This window comes from Acipenser ruthenus, chromosome 23, assembly GCF_902713425.1.
Source record: "Acipenser ruthenus chromosome 23, fAciRut3.2 maternal haplotype, whole genome shotgun sequence".
Taxonomy (NCBI): domain Eukaryota; kingdom Metazoa; phylum Chordata; class Actinopteri; order Acipenseriformes; family Acipenseridae; genus Acipenser; species Acipenser ruthenus.
This window is the reverse complement of record NC_081211.1, coordinates 17701051-17721936: the sequence shown is the minus strand read 5'-3', so window position 1 is coordinate 17721936 and position 20886 is coordinate 17701051. Positions and strand designations below refer to the sequence as shown.

The window sequence follows — 20886 nt, the reverse complement described above, 5'->3', positions numbered from 1 at the left end:
TGCGTCCCAGAGTGGAGATGTGCTGGGATCCTCTCCAAATCAAAAAATCCAAACAGAAAGTGAAAGATGGTGGTGCGCATTTGTGGTTTAGTTTTAGAGAGACTTAAAATATTGTTATAGTTCATTCCAGCGGTATTTGGCTAGTGACCACAGTAGCTAACTGGTTGCCAGTAGTAAAAATGAATTTAACATGTTCACTTTCTTTTTCAGTCAATTCTAAAGCCGGGTCCACACCAGAACAATCAGTTGCTCAGCTTGATTGCATGCAGCTGAATCGCTTACATGCGGACATTTCTGCAAGCAGTTGCGCAACTGGTTGCTTACAGTAGACAAGCTCTACTTTCGTGTGCCCCTATGAAGACCCCCTCTTAATGAAGGCCTTCAGTCGGTGAGGTGGAGTCGATGGAGGAATGAATCCACCTGAAGACTGCCGCAGACAGACCGGGACACCTTCCTCATCTGCCTCGAGGACCAAGGTTGGACCCTCGCTGATGCAGAGCCCAGGCAATATACTGTGTGCTGCCCCGGTCAGGGTGAGGTGGAGTTGCCACCTGCGCCGAAGAGGAAGAAGGGGAGGAGCAGCCATCCCCGGAAGAAGGTGAAGAAGCCGATGCGAGCTCCAGAACCCCAGTCAGGATTTGGGGTGGTTTTAAAATATTTCAGAGTCTGAGAGGTCTTGTCATTATACTGTCTCAATTATCTTAATACTATTACTATACATAAAGGTTGTAACCGTGTACAACCTACAGCAAATAAGTGTGATCACTTTAGAATGATCTGTTCAGATCATGTTGAATAAATCTATTGAGATGTCATAGTCAACCATGTTTAATATAACCAAGTTTAAATTACAAATGTGTGACTGCAATGGAGTATTATTTTACAGCAATCAGCTTCAGAAAATACCAGAAAAGTATACAACACACATTAGGAAACACATCTGCTTAAATAAAAGAAAAATGAAAATAAAAAAAAACTTTATTAATACACCTAATGCAATTGCTTTGCATATTTTAGATACAAACTTTATATGTAAAAACAAAACAGCAACTAGAACTGAATAGAAGCTCCTAAACTTAAAGCCAAAGAAAGTTAAAACTGACTTATCAAAACATTAAAACACAATGTTTTAATTATTATGCAAAGAACTAAGAAACAAAAAAATCACCACCCATGCGTGTATATATTTCATGAGAACTGCACAGCCTGTCGTGGTTTATACCTTACAGATACACACATATATATATATATATATATATATATATATATATATATATATATATATATATATATATATATATCAAACAATGCCTTCAATTATATATTTCTTCGTTTGTTAATAGCAGCATAAACCACGCTGTCATCCTGTTGTTGATTATTCTTGTCTTTCCCCTTAACTTCATCATAAACCACAGATTCGTCATGAATAGGTTTCTTCTTGCCTTCTTTTATAACAACCTGGGCGTAAACCAGCTCACCGTCCTCTTTAGGCTTGCATTTGGATTTCTTTTTTCCACCTTTTTTAACAACCTGAGTATAAACCTGGTCATCTGTTAAAAAAAAAAAAAACATAGATATAAAAGCAAATAACTTCCAGTGAACCATTCTGTGAAAAACTCTTGACACACTGTTAAAAGCTGACCACTGGAAATACTGAGAAAAAAAAGTTCACAGTTCTGCTTTTTTTATGATGAGTGTATAAGAACTGTATGAGATGTGTGAAACGTGTTTTTTAAATAAGAGCTCATAGAATTTCACAAAGGAATGATAGTTTTGTAAAAACAGTGGAGTCTTTAAGAGTGTATTGTTTGGGTAATGTTTTTGTTGATTGTATCCTCCAACGGTAACACAAAAAGATGGAAAGAAAAGCATCTAGGCGTATTGTTCAAGCAATACATCATTAGTTTATATGTTTTCAAATCCTCACCACCCGTCCACTCGTTTAGATTAACATACACATGTATACAAGTGAAAAAGTGACCTGTAGAGATACTTGCCTTGGATTGCTGTGCTTGCAGTCTCTGGTATCATTGTGGATAGGGAAACGTGCTGCTCATCACTCCTGTTTTGTGTAATCACCGAATGGGCATTCTCTTTATAACAAACAAGAAGAAACTATTATCTTGTGTTTCTCTCTTTTAAAGAAAAACTAAGAATCTTTTTTTTTAATGCTTAAGCCAGGAAGATTTGATTCTATCTATATCTGAGGCACAACTGGCCTCAAAAGACACATGTGGGTGTTGTCTAGCACTTTTTTGCAACATGGCAAGAAACCTTCAAATCAGGATGCGTTGTTGTGCAAAAAAAAAAAAAACCTCACCCTTCCTTTTTTTATTCTTACACATGCACAAGAGTGTAAATGAAAGCATGACGATCACAAGAAGAGCACTTCCACCAAGGACATATTTAAGAATATCTGTAAATAAATAAAAATATGGAATGCTTATGCTTATAATGTTTTTCAATATGTTAATACACTCATTAAGCCTTTCTGTCCTAACTGGTAGACATTGTGTCTGTGCTAAGTATTTACCAAATTGTCAGTTATCAATACTGTATGTTGGTGTGGGTTTGCAGAGGTGCATTTAAAGTGAGTAAGACGGAGAAAGAAAAAGGTCTGTACAGGTCAGGTCATAAAAGACACATACAGGGGAGGAATGATGATCACAAAATAGCTTCACCACAAACATATGTCAAGGCACTAGGAAATATGAAATATAAATATTAAATATAACTCCACCTGATTATATACTATAGTAATTTATTAGCAGGTGAAGCCAGAGGAGTTGAATGGTCACATTTTCACAAAGTATCTCCACAGCAATGCAAGCAAGATCACAGCCAGTTAAAGACAAAACCAGAAGATCAACAGAGACAACATAACACAAAAATCTCAATATTGGAGGTACAGAACTAATTGTTGTTTGAAATCTCCTGTGATCTTCATGAATGTTTAAAACTGATGTCTAAAGTAGTGTCTGTGATGTGACCTAATGAAACGTATGTGATATGAAATGTCACAAACATCTGTGAACCTTTACAACAGTACATTTGCTGTGTATCTTCATTTCTATATAATTGCATTGAACTGAATACTTAAATACATTTGAGAATGTAAAACTTAAACATTATCTTTAAGATATTTAGACAGTCAATAGATGTGTATGCAATGTTACACCTGTTTGATTTCTTAAATAGGCTACTGTAGGTGACTTCCAACACATCTGTAAATGACTAATCCATACAGTAATTGCTACCTAATCAATATTAATTGAAATGAATAAATAAAGAAATAAAGTACCGGCATCCTCTGCATTACTGGCATCACCAGGCTCTGTGGTTAAATTGCCAGAGCAATTTGAAGAGCAGGTTTGTAGACTGCAAAATGCAAACCCATTTGTATAGTTTGTTATTATCATGCTCTTATTGATTAAGAACTGAAAAGCCTCTCCTTCTTTGCCCCCAGATAATTTGATAAGGGTCCCATTCTCCAGGGTGCAATGGAACTGGGTCTCTAGATTGGGCGTAGATGTTGGATTCATCTTGGGTTCAGAACCTGGTACAGAGAAATAGATTCAAGTTAGTGACAAGCTGTTCTCCGTGCAGGTTCTGATGAATGGGTTTGACTTGACCATGCAGTCTTTCTGTTGTTACCTAGATTTATTATTTCTTGGTAGTTTGATATTTTTTAACATGTTTGAAATTGCTGGTAAACACATAAAAATGCATATAGTACCCTGAAAAAGCAAAAATATAGATACAAAAAAATGGTTAAGTGTAAACCTGGTGAGTTGCGTCTATCCTTCCCCTATCTCTAATCTCCCTGTCAATCACTCTCCTTCTTCTATATAAGGCTCCTGTTTCCACTTCCGCCTTCTCTAGCGTTTGTTTGTTTTCGTACCCAACCTCCTCCCCTTCTCGTTTATGATTCAGCAGCCCTGCACTGGTCTCTCTCTCCTTCTCAGCTGTCGACGTGAAGTCTGTCTCGCAGTCCTTCTATCTCTTTCTAATCTCTCTACTTCTTTCTTTTTAGCTCCAGGACTCCTGCAAGCTCTGTTCCAAGATCCGGAGTCCCTCTAACTTTTTCCCTTTCAAGGCTCTCCTTCGGAGGTTCATTTGGTGCCTGTGGGTAGCTCCATGCCCAAGTCGCTCAGCTGCAGGGGCTCTCCGAGAGTCGGGTCCTGTGTCCCTTCAATCCCTTATGGGTAGCTCTGCTCCCAAGCCACCATGTAAGCAGCTCTCCGCAGAGTGGGGATTCTATCTATGTGTTTTCGGGTCTTGGGTCACCGGACCAGCCTTCAGCAATGAGGTTCTCCATTGCTGAGAGCAAGACTCTTGTTCTATCCCTTTAACTCCCTTTGAGTATCATGGCGCTCCCCGAGCTGTCATGAAGCACTACACTTACCACTCACCATTGCTCCGTGCAACAGTTTAAACTGCCCTTTCATGTGGTGGTGCGGTGCTATTGTTGTGTATCATAATAGGTCTCTATATCAAGTGTCGACCTCTGTTCACTGGAAGGGGAAACCCAAAGTGTGAGAGGAACTGCATTTTTGAACTGAAGTCAGAAATCTTATTTAACATACAAACCTTATTTGGTGAAAGGACATGTAGCCTAGAAGTAATGCCTGTACATACTAAGAACCTGATGGGCTTTATATAGTTCACAGTTTATGTGATTTTCATACAAATATATCAGAAGCTTAACAATCTAATAAATATGTTAGATATTAGTATATATCATTTCAACAGGCAGCACCAGTACAGAATAATTAGCAGACTTCATAAATCAAGTAAAATGGTGATGAACCCTCATGGCAAATTAACATGAAACACACCTAACTGGTTGTAGTGATCGAATCCCTTCAATGCTTCATTACAGTATGCAATCCTAACATACCATCTTGAGTCAGCAGATTGTTTTAAATGATACCTTTCTGTTTGATTTAAAAAATACAGAACTGTGTTATGACCAGAGTTATTTTCTTATTTTATGGCACTATTCAATCCAACATCCTAAGAAGAGCATTCCCCTACCGTACAAATATTAGTGTTCAGCAGAAGATTAGAGCTTGAGATGTTGAAACATAAAATAAAGAAGTGGACACACTATTAAAAATGAAACTGATGATAAGGTGTGGTGAATAAGTTCATTTCTGCTAAACTGTCTGCTCTACAGTAAGAAAAGCAAATTCTAAAGTCACTTTAAATACAAGGAAAAAAACAATTGTATGAATACACAAGGCAAACTAATGCTGATACAAGGAGAGGCAGATTTAAACATTAAATCATTTCTTACTTGAGCAGTTTGACTTCACAGAATCACTCTTCTCTTCATTGATTTGGTTTTTAGCAATGCAGACAAGATCTCCAGTGACATTTTTCTTCAATATTACAATGTGTTCTTTATCACTGAAATAAGCAAGGCTGGTATTCAGCGGCACTCCATCTAAACTCCAGTTAAATGAAGCATTATCTCCTTTATCCACTGTGCAGACCAGCAGCACCTCCCCATGGGACAGACAGCTGGAGTGTACCACAGGCTTAGAGACAGGCTCTGAAAGAGAGTGGCCTGTTTATGTATACATTTCTTTTAATGCTTTTGTATTTCAAAAGTAGGCACACTTTGCTTGAGTCTTAAAAAATAACACGGTCCTAAAATGTCTACTACCTATACACTGTTTTTAATTTCTTAATAATTGTTGATGTGCCTGATATAGAAACAACAAGGCAGCTCTATATAAAGCAAGGCAAGACATATAACATGTTTTTCTTCCTACCTGAGCAGTTTGATATCACAGAGTCACTCTGGTTTGTGCTGACTTGGTTTGTAGCAATGCAGACAAGATTACCAGAGACATGCTTCTTCAATATTACAACATGTTCTTCATCACTAAAGTAAGCAAGGCTGGTATTCAGCGGCACTCCTTCTAAACTCCAGTTAAATGAAACATTATCCCCTTTATCCACTGTGCAGACCAGCAGCACCTTCCCTTGGGACAGACAGGTGGAGTGTACCACAGGCTGGGAGACAGCCTCTGAAAAAGAGGGGCTTTTCAGTTAGGATTTACATCATGTTAAAACACCCCAAACCCACTTCCAACACAACACAGGGAAAATGCATTTGGCATCAGTGGTGTCGGGTGCCACATTTAAATTGTTTACTTCAACAGGTTTGCATTCCCATTTGTCACCTTTTACCTTTGTTTTAACCACGCTTATTATCCTTGATGTAACCAGGCTACATACAGTATTAATGAAGTTAAGATCCATGTAGTATACAATATAATTCCAATAGCAGCTCTTGTTCACATTTAAACAAATCAGGAAATGAATCTATCTACTTTTGAATCTATCTGCTTTCTAGGCCTCTACTATATGGCACTTAATGTTAAAACAATAGACGATTATCAACCCTGTACTTTTTGATAAATGTTGAAGGATGTGTAGGAATATAAAGATTTGAACAGTACAACAAAGCCTGAAAGCTATGGGTTGCCTCTCCCTATTTTCACTGCTGAAGTAATTTCAGGTTGAATGACAAGCCAATATCAAATCCATTCAGGAGTCAGTACATTATGATTCCTCAGTAACTCGATCACATGCAATCAGATCTGGAAATCCTAATGCAGCATTTACATTGAAGAATGTGGTTGGTGATGTGCTGAATTTGTATAGAAAGGTACTTACATGTATTTATATCTACCCCCCCCCCCCCCACACACACACACCTTTTTATAAACATACAATAATATACAGTACCTTCACCCGTACATATTGTCTTTTTTTCTTGAATAAATGAGTTCATTTACTTACCTCTAATCTTTCTTTTTTTGTATGCACCCATACAGATACGCAGATCAGTTATCTACCGTTCTATACTGTTGGTCCTCAGATCACAATACAACAAATCAGGTTTCTCAAATCTCAAAGGTGTTTATGACAAGATTTTTAAATAGTAAATGTACCGATTGTTAGCTGGAGTTTATCCCCATGCTCACAACTCTAATAGCTAAGTATGAATATTTTTTAAAGGGACAATGCCATTTAGCGTGGTACAGTATGTAGATATGATCATTGTTCATCATAATTTTGTATAAAGATGTATTTTTTTAATGATATGCTGTTTTTAGATAGGGCTGCATGGGTGTCTACTGTATATCCTTTGGAGATTGCACATGCAAAGCAGTGTGAAACCTGCAAGTTCAGTTGAGGCAGAAGATCAGCAGTTATTATAAATATGTTTCCAAGATAAAAACCACGTTAAAGGACTTTGTTTTATAAAACTTGTAACCATTTGTTATAATTTCTGCTGGTACTTGTCCTATCATATACATACCTGAAAAAGAAGTAATTAAATGACAATTTGACTTTTTTAAATAACATGTCCATTTATTTTACACAGTTTAAATTATAGTTTAAATTTCTCTTAAAACATTAGAAATCAAGGTATTTATCTCTGCACTCGTTTAAGACATGTTTAACTTAAGAAGTGGCAACTCACCTTGAATATAAACCTGCATGCTTCCCTTAAATATGTTAGTTCCATCAGTATTAAACACATCCACAGAGTAATCTCCCGAATCATTTTTCTGAGTTCTGTCCAGTCTGAGGGTTCCATTAGCAAAAATCTGAGTCCTGTTTTTATAAGGATTATCAAAGGCCGTTCTGTTATTCTTAAACACAGCAATGCGATTGAATCGCCGATTCCATTGCACCTCAACACTGCTGTTCAAGGTCGTATTGAAGTGCAGATACACAGACTCCCCCAGGGCTCCATATACAGGCACACTTATATTTTCTGCAGTAACTGAAACAAAAAAGATATTAGAAGTAAAGTTAAGAGTTTCTGTTGTGGTATAACGTGATGTGCCAAACCCACATAGCCCTGTAAGCAGCACTTTTTAAAATAACATTATTACAGAAAATTCCCAATTGTTATACTTTTTTTTTTTTTTTTTTTCAAAAAAACAAAAACACAAATGGATTCTTAAACAATTATGAAATAACTTTGGATGACTTACAAACCCCTAAATGAAATGTCTGTGTTGTTTATTTCTGTTTTGATAACTTTATTGAATACATTTTTTTTTTCTGAAAGAACCATGTTAATGTGATCTGGAGTAAAATTCTTTGAGAAACTAAACCCCCATCTTTAGAAAGTTACGGTCTGTCTCCCTCATCTTTCCCTGTTTCCTAGCCTGCTTGCCAGCTGCCTGTGTCTGTGTGTGTGGATTCCTGCTACAGCCAAAGACAGTGAAATGAGCCCTGAAACCCAAGCACACCGAAGGTGTCTTGCACAGGACTGTATTTATGTTCTAATCTTTTAGCTGCGTCCAACTGCCCCTCATCCTCCTGGCCTTCCACTCCGCAGTACCAGACTCCACCTCCTGCACCCTCCCGCTCTTGATGTTGGGCCAGGAACTTCGCAGCCCTGCTGAGATAGTGTTGGGTCGGCTGCTGGACCCCTACGCTGAACCACCCAGACCGGAGTATGCCAGGCTACTGCAGGACAGCCTGGAGCTGGTCCACGGCTTCGCCAGAAACCACTTGCAGGCTGCTGGCTGGCGGGAGAAGAAAAACTACGACTCCTCTGGATGTGGAGGGAAACCCTGTGATCTGGAAACACTGCTTGGCTTGTTGTTGTTGATGAGTAGAGCTGACAGGATTGGCTGATTTGATAGTTGCGTGTACAGAACTCGTTGCTTTTTAAGTTTGAATCACACAGTGCGTTTACATGAGCATAAGAATTCCGATATTAAGAATTCCGATATCAAAAGTCATGTAAACATAGTTTTCGGAAAATGTATCGGAATATTCCTTAGGTCAGTTTTCGGAAAACAGCACCTAGAAATTTCCGATTCAATTCCGAAAACGAACCAAATGTATATCATGTAAACGCACTTTTCGAAAAACTTATTCTGATAGCGTACTGCACATGTGCAAACTCTGACCTTCATTCTTGCACGTGGTTTTAGAAAACAGAAAATAATAATAAGTCAGTCTGCATGGATCTATTTGCTCCGTTATTGAATCGTATTTTGTCATATTGTACTTGCTAGAACCGAAGTCATTGTATTTTATCTTGCTCTTAATTGTATTAATACTTGTACTGTGATTCTTGAAATGTATTTTTGTTTACGACTGTAAGTCTGTTAAGAAATAAATAATAGTAATAATAATAATGTTTGGGATTAAGTAATATTTGTCCGTATGAATTTTTTTAATAGCCCATACTGAAGCACATGTTTTCCAGCTTTAAAATTACGTGATAATTTAAAATAATGTGTGCAAAAGAAACTGGTAATATAGAACAAGATGAGCTGTTGGAAAGACTGACTGCACATTGTGGGGAATCTGTAAAGAGGTATAGGATAGTAATCTTTGAATTTAAGACCTGACACTTCGATAAAGCACTTGTTATTGGATTGGTCTCCGTTCTATAGCAGAAAAAATGTCCGGTCTGTTCAAATCGTACTGGGTACTACAGTACTTTGCATGCGAAAATATCCTGCGTTTTCCGAAAACTGCAATCCATGTGAATTCTAATTAGACTTTCTATCGTTAATCATGTAAACACAAAAAAGTGACGTTTTAAGAACATCGGTTTTTTGATTCAGTTTTCTTAAAACATTAGTTTTCGGAAAACGCTTTGTCATGTAAACGCTCTGACAGTTGGTGCTGTGACGTTCCAGCAGACATCTACCATCTCATAGAAACCCACTAGAACTGGAAGCTGACTGGCAAATGGTACTGAATCATTTTGTAATGGATCGTCTTTTTGTTTTGTTTTTTCAAATGCACATAAGCAACAGGTACAGTAGGCTATATAGCAACGTCTTTTCATATACGAAAGTGTTTGTCCTATTGAGATAATGTAGAAAGCAAATAGGTTTTGTAATGCAAGTTTCAAAACTTGAAACTCAGTGAATGGCAACAGTTGCACAGATATTTGGTCAGTTTTTTTTATTTTCAAATTTACAATATTGCTAGCAGTCTCCAAACTCCAAGACCAGCATCGTCACACGCAATGTGGCTGGACATTAAACTAGTGTACTTTTCAATAAATTAGACATATTAAAAAATATACATTTTATATATATATATATATATATATATATATATATATATATATATATATATATATATATATAAGAATTATACTGAAGGTGTGAGAGATAATCTATGTTAGGTGGAAAATCAAAACGAGGTGATTCAATAACTTCCTGTTCATTTTGAGATATCTTAAATGGTTTACAGATATCGCTAAATAAACAGGACATCATTTTGAGATATCTTTAAATAATTTAGAGATATCTCTAAATTAACAGAAAGTTATTTAGAGATATATCTAAAAGACAGTTTGGCTTACCATACTAGCACAACATATTATTTAAATATATCTTCATTTCATTTTGAGATCTCTCTATTTCATTTTTAGATGTCTCAAAATGAAATGAAGATATATTCAAAATGACTTATTTACAGATATCTCAAATTAATTTCAATATATCTGCAAATGATTTACAGATATCTCTAAATACCTCAAGATATCTTAAAATGCAATTTCTAAATGATCATTTGGCTTGCCGTAAAAACAGAGGCTATTTTGACCTACTTGTGATTCACTTCAAATGCAATAGGAAACAAGTTTGTACTGTGATGCATTTTATTAATTATATTTTATTTTTACATTTACTGTGGTCTGGATTTGAATTATTGACCCTCGTCACTACAGACAAACATGCTACAGGTTTGCATTCCCATTTGTCACCTTTTACCTTTGTTTTAACCACGCTTATTATCCTTGATGTAACCAGGCTACATACAGTATTAATGAAGTTAAGATCCATGTAGTATACAATATAATTCCAATAGCAGCTCTTGTTCACATTTAAACAAATCAGGAAATGAATCTATCTACTTTTGAATCTATCTGCTTTCTAGGCATCTACTATATGGCACTTAATGTTAAAACAATAGACGATTATCAACCCTGTACTTTTTGATAAATGTTGAAGGATGTGTAGGAATATAAAGATTTGAACAGTACAACAAAGCCTGAAAGCTATGGGTTGCCTCTCCCTATTTTCACTGCTGAGGTAATTTTAGGTTGAATGACAAGCCGATATCAAATCCATTCAGGAGTCAGTACATTATGATTCCTCAGTAACTCGATCACATGCACTCAGATCTGGAAATCCTAATGCAGCATTTACATTGAAGAATGTGGTTGGTGATGTGCTGAATTTGTATAGAAAGGTACTTACATGTATTTATATCTACCCCTCCCCCCCACACATACACCTTTTTTAAACATACAATAATATACAGTACCTTCACCAGTACATATTGTCTTTTTTTCTTGAATAAATGAGTTAATTTACTTACCTCTAATCTTTCTTTTTTTTGTATGCACCCATACAGATACGCAGATCAGTTATCTACCGTTCTATACTGTTGGTCCTCAGATCACAATACAACAAATCAGGTTTCTCAAATCTCAAAGGAGTTTATGACAAGATTTTTAAATAGTAAATGTACCGATTGTTAGCTGGTGTTTATCCCCATGCTCACAACTCTAATAGCTAAGTATTAATATTTTTTAATGGGACAATGCCATTTAGCGTGGTATAGTATGTAGATATGATCATTGTTCATCATAATTTTGTATAAAGAAGTATTTTTTTAATGATATGCTGTTTTTAGTTAGGGCTGCATGGGTGTCTACTGTATATCCTTTGGAGATTGCACATGAAAAGCAGTGTGAAACCTGCAGGTTCAGTTGAGGCAGAAGATCAGCAGTTATTATAAATATGTTTCCAAGATAAAAACCACGTTAAGGACTTTGTTTTATAAAACTTGTAACCATTTGTTATTATTTCTGCTGGTACTTGTCCTATCATATACATACCTGAAAAAGAAGTAATTAAATGAGAATTTGACTTTCTAAAATAACATGTCCATTTATTTTACACAGTTTAAAATAATAGTTTCAATTTCTCTTAAAACATTAGAAATCAAGGTATTTATCTCTGCACTCGTTTAAGACATGTTTAACTTGAGAAATGGCAACTCACCGTGAATATAAAACTGCATGCTTCCCTTAAATATGTTAGTTCCATCAGTATTAAACACATCCACAGAGTAATCTCCTGAATCATTTTTCTGAGTCCTGTCCAGTCTGAGGGTTCCATTAGCAAAAATCCCAGTCCTGTTTATATAAGGATCATAGAAGACAGTTCTGCTATTTTTAATCACACCAATGCGATTGACTCCCCGCTTCCATTGCACCTCAGCACTGCTGTTCAAGATCGTATTTAAGTGCAGATACACAGACTCCCCCAGGGCTCCATATACAGGCACACTTATATTTTCTGCAGTAACTGAAACAAAAAAGATATTAGAAGTAAAGTTAAGAGTTTCTGTTGTGGTATAACGCGATGTGCCAAACCCACATAGCCCTTTAAGCAGCACTTTTTAAAATAACATTATTAGAGAAAATTCCCAATTCTTATACTTTTTTTTTTTTTTTTTTTTTCAAAAAAACAAAAACACAAATGGATTCTTAAACAATTATGAAATAACTTCGGATGACTTACAAACCCCTAAATGAAATGTCTGTGTTGTTCATTTCTGTTTTGGTAACTTTATTGAATACATTTTTTTTTTTTCTGAAAGAACCATGTTAATGTGATCTGGAGTAAAATTATTTGAGAAACTAAACCCCCATCTTTAGAAAGTTACCATCTGTCTCCCTCATCTTTCCCTGTTTCCTAGCCTGTGTCTGTGTGTGTGGATTCCTGCTACAGCCAAAGACAGTGAAATGAGCCCTGAAACCCAAGCACACCGAAGGTGTCTTGCACAGGACTGTATTTGTGTTCTAATCTTTTAGCTGCGTCCAACTGCCCCTCATTCCCCTGGCCTTCCACTCCGCAGTACCGGACTCCACCTCCTGCACCCTCCCGCTCTTGATGTTGGGCCAGGAACTTCGCAGCCCTGCTGAGATAGTGTTCGGTCGGCTGCTGGACCCCTACGCTGAACCACCCAGACCGGAGTATGCCAGGCTACTGCAGGACAGCCTGGAGCTGGTCCACGGCTTCGCCAGAAACCACTTGCAGGCTGCTGGCTGGCGGGAGAAGAAAAACTACGACTCCTCTGGATCTGGAGGGAAACCCTGTGATCTGGCAACACTGCTTCGCTTGTTGTTGTTGATGAGTGGAGCTGACAGGATTGGCTGATTTGGTAGTTGCGTGTACAGAACTGGTTGCTTTTTAAGTTTGAATCACACAGTGCGTTTACATGAGCATAAGAATTCCGATATTAAGAATTCCGATATCAAAAGTCATGTAAACATAGTTTTCGGAAAATGTATCGGAATATTCCTTAGGTCAGTTTTCGGAAAACAGCACCTAGAAATTTCCGATTCAATTCCGAAAACGAACCAAATGTATATCATGTAAACGCACTTTTCGGAAAACTTATTCTGATAGCGTACTGCGCATGTGCAAACTCTGACCTTCATTCCTGCACGTGGTTTTAGAAAACAGAGAAAATAATAATAAGTCAGTCTGCATGGATCTATTTGCTCCGTTATTGAATCGTATTTTGTCATATTGTACTTGCTAGAACCGAAGTCATTGTATTTTATCTTGCTCTTAATTGTATTAATACTTGTACTGTGATTCTTGAAATGTATTTTTGTTTACGACTGTAAGTCTTTTAAGAAATAAATAATAGTAATAATGATAATGTTTGGGATTAAGTAATATTTGTCCGTATTAATTTTTTTAATAGCCCATATTGAAGCACATGTTTTCCAGCCTTAAAATTACGTGATCATTTAAAATAATGTCTGCAAAAGAAACTGGTAATATAGAACAGGATGAGCTGTTGGAAAGACTGACTGCACATTGTGGGGAATCTGTAAAGAGGTATAGGATAGTAATCTTTGAATTTAAAACCTGACACTTCGATAAAGCACTTGTTATTGGATTGGTCTCCGTTCTATAGCAGAAAAAATGTCCGGTCTGTTCAAATCGTACTGGGTACTACAGTACTGTGCATGCGAAAATATCCTGCGTTTTCCGAAAACTTCAATCCATGTGAATTCTAATTAGACTTTCTATCGTTAATCATGTAAACACAGAAAAGTGACGTTTTAAGAACATCGGTTTTCTGATTCAGTTTTCTTAAAACATTAGTTTTCGGAAAACGCTTTGTCATGTAAACGCACTGACAGGTGGTGCTGTGACGTTCCAGCAGGCATCTACCATCTCATAGAAACCCACTAGAACTGGAAGCTGACTGGCAAATGGTACTGAATCATTTTGTAATGGATCGTCTTTTTGTTTTGTTTTTTCAAATGCACATAAGCAACAGGTACAGTAGGCTATATAGCAACGTCTTTTCATATACGAAAGTGTTTGTCGTATTGAGATAATGTAGAAAGCAAATAGGTTTTGTAATGCAAGTTTCAAAACTTGAAACTCAGTGAATGGCAACAGTTGCACATATATTTGGTCAGGTTTTTTTATTTTTAAATTTACAGTATTGCTAGCAGTCTCCAAACTCCAAGACCAGCATCATCACACGCAATGTGGCTGGACATTAAACTAGTATACTTTTCAATAAATTAGACATTTTAAAAAATATACATTTTATATATATATATATATATAAGAATTATACTGAAGGTGTGAGAGATAATCTATGTTAGGTAGAAAATCAAAACGAGGTGATTCAATAACTTCCTGTTCATTTTGAGATATCTTAAATGGTTTACAGATATCGCTAAATAAACAGGACATCATTTTGAGATATCTTTAAATAATTTAGAGATATCTCTAAATTAACAGAAAGTTATTTAGAGATATATCTAAAAGACAGTTTGGCTTACCATACTAGCAAAACATATTATTTAAATATATCTGTAAATCAATTTGAGATCTCTCTATTTCATTTTTAGATGTCTCAAAATGAAATGAAGATATATTCAAAATGACTTATTTACAGATATCTCAAATTAATTTCAATATATCTGCAAATGATTTACAGATATCTCTAAATACCTCAAGATATCTTAAAATGCAATTTCTAAATGATCATTTGGCTTGCCGTAAAAAAAGAGGCTATTTGGACCTACTTGTGATTCACTTCAAATGCAATAGGAAACAAGTTTGTACTGTGATGCAGTTTATTAATTATATTTTATTTTTACATTTACTGTGGTCTGGATTTGAATTATTGACCCTTGGCACTACAGACAAACATGCTACAGGTTTGCATTCCCATTTGTCACCTTTTACCTTTGTTTTAACCACCCTTTCACACAATTATCCTTGATGTAACCAGGCTACATACAGTATTAATGAAGTTAAGATCCATGTAGTATACAATATAATTCCAATAGCAGCTCTTGTTCACATTTAAACAAATCAGGAAATGAATCTATCTACTTTTGAATCTATCTGCTTTCTAGGCATCTACTATATGGCACTTAATGTTAAAATAATAGATGATTATCAACCCTGTACTTTTTGATAAATGTTGAAGGATGTGTAGGAATATAAAGATTTGAACAGTACAACAAAGCATGAAAGCTATGGGTTGCCTCTCCCTATTTTCACTGCTGAGGTAATATCAGGTTGAATGACAAGCCGATATCAAATCCATTCAGGAGTCAGTACATTATGATTCCTCAGTAACTCGATCACATGCAATCGGATCTGGAAATCCTAATGCAGCATTTACATTGAAGAATGTGGTTGGTGATGTGCTGAATTTGTATAGAAAGGTACTTACATGTATTTATATCTACCCCCCCCCCCCCCCACACACACCTTTTTTAAACATACAATAATATACAGTACCTTCACCAGTTCATATTGTCTTTTTTTCTTGAATAAATGAGTTCGTTTACTTACCTCTAATCTTTCTTTTTTTGTATGCACCCATACAGATACTCAGATCAGTTATCTACCGTTCTATACTGTTGGTCCTCAGATCACAATACAACAAATCAGGTTTCTCAAATCTCAAAGGAGTTTATGACAAGATTTTTAAAAAGTAAATGTACCGATTGTTAGCTGGAGTTTATCCCCATGCTCACAACTCTAATAGCTAAGTATTAATATTTTTTAAAGGGACAATGCCATTTAGCGTGGTATAGTATGTAGATATGATCATTGTTCATCATAATTTTGTATAAAGAAGTATTTTTTTAATGATATGCTGTTTTTAGTTAGGGCTGCATGGGTGTCTACTGTATATCCTTTGGAAATTGCACATGCAAAGCAGTGTGAAACCTGCAAGTTCAGTTGAGGCAGAAGATCAGCAGTTATTATAAATATGTTTCCAAGATAAAAACCACGTTAAAGGACTTTGTTTTATAAAACTTGTAACCATTTGTTATTATTTCTGCTGGTACTTGTCCTATCATATACATACCTGAAAAAGAAGTAATTAAATGAGAATTTGACTTTCTAAAATAACATGTCCATTTATTTTACACAGTTTAAAATAATAGTTTAAATTTCTCTTAAAACATTAGAAATCAAGGTATTTATCTCTGCACTCGTTTAAGACATGTTTAACTTGAGAAGTGGCAACTCACCTTGAATATAAACCTGCATGCTTCCCTTAAATATGTTAGTTCCATCAGTATTAAACACTTCCACAGAGTAATCTCCCGAATCATTTTTCTGAGTTCTGTCCAGTCTGAGGGTTCCATTAGCAAAAATCTCAGTCCTGTTTTTATAAGGATTATCAAAGGCCGTTCTGTTATTCTTAAACACAGCAATGCGATTGACTCCCCGCTTCCATTGCACCTCAGCACTGCTGTTCAAGGTCGTATTGAAGTGCAGATACACAGACTCCCCCAGGGCTCCATATACAGGCACACTTATATTTTCTGCAGTAACTGAAACAAAAAAGATATTAGAAGTAAAGTTAAGAGTTTCTGTTGTGGTACAACGTGATGTGCCAAACCCACATAGCCCTGTAAGCAGCACTTTTTAAAATAACATTATTACAGAAAATTCCCAATTGTTATACTTTTTTTTTTTTTTTCAAAAAAAACAAAAACACAAATGGATTCTTAAACAATTATGAAATAACTTCAGATGACTTACAAACCCCTAAATGAAATATCTGTGTTGTTTATTTCTGTTTTGGTAACTTTATTGAATACATTTTTTTTTCCTTTCTGAAAGAACCATGTTAATGTGATCTGGAGTAAAATTCTTTGAGAAACTAAACCCCCATCTTTAGAAAGTTACCGTCTGTCTCCCTCATCTTTCCCTGTTTCCTAGCCTGCTTGCCAGCTGCCTGTTTCTGTGTGTGTGGATTCCTGCTACAGCCAAAGACAGTGAAATGAGCCCTGAAACCCAAGCACACCGAAGGTGTCTTGCACAGGACTGTATTTGTGTTCTAATCTTTTAGCTGCGTCCAACTGCCCCTCATCCTCCTGGCCTTCCACTCCGCAGTACCGGACTCCACCTCCTGCACCCTCCCGCTCTTGATGTTGGGCCAGGAACTTCGCAGCCCTGCTGAGATAGTGTTCGGTCGGCTGCTGGACCCCTACGCTGAACCACCCAGACCGGAGTATGCCAGGCTACTGCAGGACAGCCTGGAGCTGGTCCACGGCTTCGCCAGAAACCACTTGCAGGCTGCTGGCTGGCGGGAGAAGAAAAACTACGACTCCTCTGGATGTGGAGGGAAACCCTGTGATCTGGCAACACTGCTTGGCTTCTTGTTGTTGATGAGTGGAGCTGACAGGATTGGCTGATTTGGTAGTTGCGTGTACAGAACTGGCTGCTTTTTAAGTTTGAAGCACACAGTGCGTTTACATGAGCATAAGAATTCCGATATTAAGAATTCCGATATCAAAAGTCATGTAAACATAGTTTTCGGAAAATGTATCGGAATATTCCTTAGGTCAGTTTTCGGAAAACAGCACCTAGAAATTTCCGATTCAATTCCGAAAACGAACCAAATGTATATCATGTAAACGCACTTTTCTGAAAACTTATTCTGATAGCGTACTGCACGTGTGCAAACTCTGACCTTCATTCCTGCACGTGGTTTTAGAAAACAGAGAAAATAATAATAAGCCAGTCTGCATGGATCTATTTGCTCCGTTATTGAATCGTATTTTGTCATATTGTACTTGCTAGAACCAAAGTCATTGTATTTTATCTTGCTCTTAATTGTATTAATACTTGTACTGTGATTCTTGAAATGTATTTTTGTTTCCGACTGTAAGTCGCCCTGAATAAGGGCGTCTGTTAAGAAATAAATAATAGTAATAATAATAATGTTTGGGATTAAGTAATATTTGTCCGTATGAATTTTTTTAATAGCCCATACTGAAGCAAATGTTTTCCAGCTTTAAAATTACGTGATAATTTAAAATAATGTCTGCAAAAGAAATTGGTAATATAGAACAGAATGAGCTGTTGGAAAGACTGACTGCACATTGTGGGGAATCTGTAAAGAGGTATAGGATAGTAATCTTTGAATTTAAGACCTGACACTTCGATAAATCACTTGTTATTGGATTGGTCGTTCTATAGCAGAAAAAATGTCCGGTCTGTTCAAATCGTACTGGGTACTACAGTACTTTGCATGCGAAAATATCCTGCGCTTTCAGAAAACTTCAATCCATGTGAATTCTAATTAGACTTTCTATCGTTAATCATGTAAACACAGAAAAGTGACGTTTTAAGAACATCGGTTTTCTGATTCAGTTTTCTTAAAACATTAGTTTTCAGAAAACGCTTTGTCATGTAAACGCACTGACAGTTGGTGCTGTGACGTTCCAGCAGGCATCTACCATCTCATAGAAACCCACTAGAACTGGAAGCTGACTGGCAAATGGTACTGAATCAATTTGTAATGGATCGTCTTTTTGTTTTGTTTTTTCAAATGCACATAAGCAACAGGTACAGTAGGCTATATAGCAACGTCTTTTCATATACGAAAGTGTTTGTCGTATTGAGATAATGTAGAAAGCAAATAGGTTTTGTAATGCAAGTTTCAAAACTTGAAACTCAGTGAATGGCAACAGTTGCACAGATATTTGGTCAGTTTTTTTTATTTTTTAATTTACAGTATTGCTAGCAGTCTCCAAACTCCAAGAGCAGCATCGTCACACGCAATGTGGCTGGACATTAAACTAGTATACTTTTCAATAAATTAGACATTTTAAAAAATATACATTTTATATATATATATATATATATATATATATATATATATATATATATATATAAGAATTATACTGAAGGTGTGAGAGATAATCTATGTTAGGTGGAAAATCAAAACGAGGTGATTCAATAACTTCCTGTTCATTTTGAGATATCTTAAATGGTTTACAGATATCGCTAAATAAACAGGACATCATTTTGAGATATCTTTAAATAATTTAGAGATATCTCTAAATTAACAGAAAGTTATTTAGAGATATATCTAAAAGACAGTTTGGCTTACCATACTAGCAAAACATATTATTTAAATATATCTGTAAATCAATTTGAGATCTCTCTGTTTCATTTTTAGATGTCTCAAAATGAAATGAAGATATATTCAAAATGACTTATTTACAGATATCTCAAATTAATTTCAATATATCTGCAAATGATTTACAGATATCTCTAAATACCTCAAGATATCTTGAATGATCATTTGGCTAGCCGTAAAAACAGAGGCTATTTTGACCTACTTGTGATTCACTTCAAATGCAATAGGAAAAAAGTTTGTACTGTGATGCATTTTATTAATTATATTTTATTTTTACATTCACTGTGGTCTGGATTTGAACTATTGACCCCTTGGCACTACAGACAGACATGCTACAGTTTCACTAAAGGGGAATGCCCCCATAATGGGGTTTCTAGTCATGTCTTTTATGCACACATACAATGTGCCTATTCGGCCAGTAGGGGTCATTACACTACCTCACTGCTTAATTCTACTCATATTGTAAGAATGTCAAAAAGAGAGAATCAGTTTGGTATTCTGTGACCTTGACCTGGAGGTCAAAAGACAAACGTTGTCCACACTCCTTGTATATGCTTTAGTCTACCTGTGTGACAATGACCTCCATATCTTATTTAGTTTGTGCGTTATGCAGTGTGAAAGATGGACAGAAAGCTTCTTTTTAGTATCTGCTCCCTGCTTTGTGGGCTGTAAATAGTAATAATAATAAAAATAAAACTATGTTAAATAGGTGCTAGTGCATTTGTAATACCATTGTTTTTAATGGAAATTAATAGCTAGCTATACCCATGTAATGTATATGTGTGTGTTATGCAAAACAAGTACAAGTAAATAGAGATCATGATTACTTTCTTTGGATTATTGAACATGTTTCTAAACTGATTAGATACATAAATAATAAGAAAGTTGCTTACCGTATGCATTTAAAGAAAACAAGAAGAGCCAATAAGGAATGAATTTGTTAAGGTTTATCATTGTACAGCAGGTCCAGCACAGCTTTCTGGTTGATGGCCACAGTTGCAGTATTGTTAGCAATCTTCAACTGTTTTATGATTGCAGTGAATATTTTTTAGTTGTTTCTTAAAAGTAACTGGCTGAAGCCACTCCTTATTTCCCCCAAGCAGATTTGCATAGTGCGAAAAAGAGGAACACATCAAATCTATTTTGCAACCTTTCTCTTATGAGCACTAAAGTCTGTATCTTTCAACATAATCACAAAACACATTCCACATAATTAAACATGTGTATCTCCACATACAGCTATGGCCAAAGGTATATCATCACCCTATAGAATGAACTAACTTTGCTTCATAAAGTGGAATGAAACCTGCTGAATAATGTTACGTTAACATATTGAATTCCATATACTTAACGAAAAACTGACAA

General features: G+C 36.0%; 1 protein-coding gene across 3 annotated transcripts in view; it reads right to left on the bottom strand.

Moving 5' to 3' along the window:
- Positions 1-812: 812 nt before the first annotated feature.
- LOC131696859 (carcinoembryonic antigen-related cell adhesion molecule 3-like) overlaps positions 813-20886 on the bottom strand; it is a 37514-nt gene continuing 17440 nt past the window's right edge. Inside the window, exons 1-10 of one of the 3 annotated variants that reach the window (XM_058996725.1) lie at positions 20415-20555; positions 16616-16921; positions 12081-12386; positions 7505-7810; positions 5781-6038; positions 5300-5557; positions 3302-3556; positions 2321-2416; positions 1998-2093; positions 813-1550 (exon numbers count right to left, since the gene is read on the bottom strand). In XM_058996725.1, the coding sequence (XP_058852708.1) occupies positions 1318-1550; positions 1998-2093; positions 2321-2416; positions 3302-3556; positions 5300-5557; positions 5781-6038; positions 7505-7810; positions 12081-12386; positions 16616-16921; positions 20415-20475 (2175 nt within the window). In that variant the 5' untranslated portion in view covers positions 20476-20555 and the 3' untranslated portion in view covers positions 813-1317. Of the gene's footprint in view, positions 1551-1997; positions 2094-2320; positions 2417-3301; positions 3557-5299; positions 5558-5780; positions 6039-7504; positions 7811-12080; positions 12387-16615; positions 16922-20414; positions 20556-20886 lie in introns of those variants that run through there. The other 2 variants (XM_058996724.1, XM_058996726.1) reach the window with 2 other exon arrangements.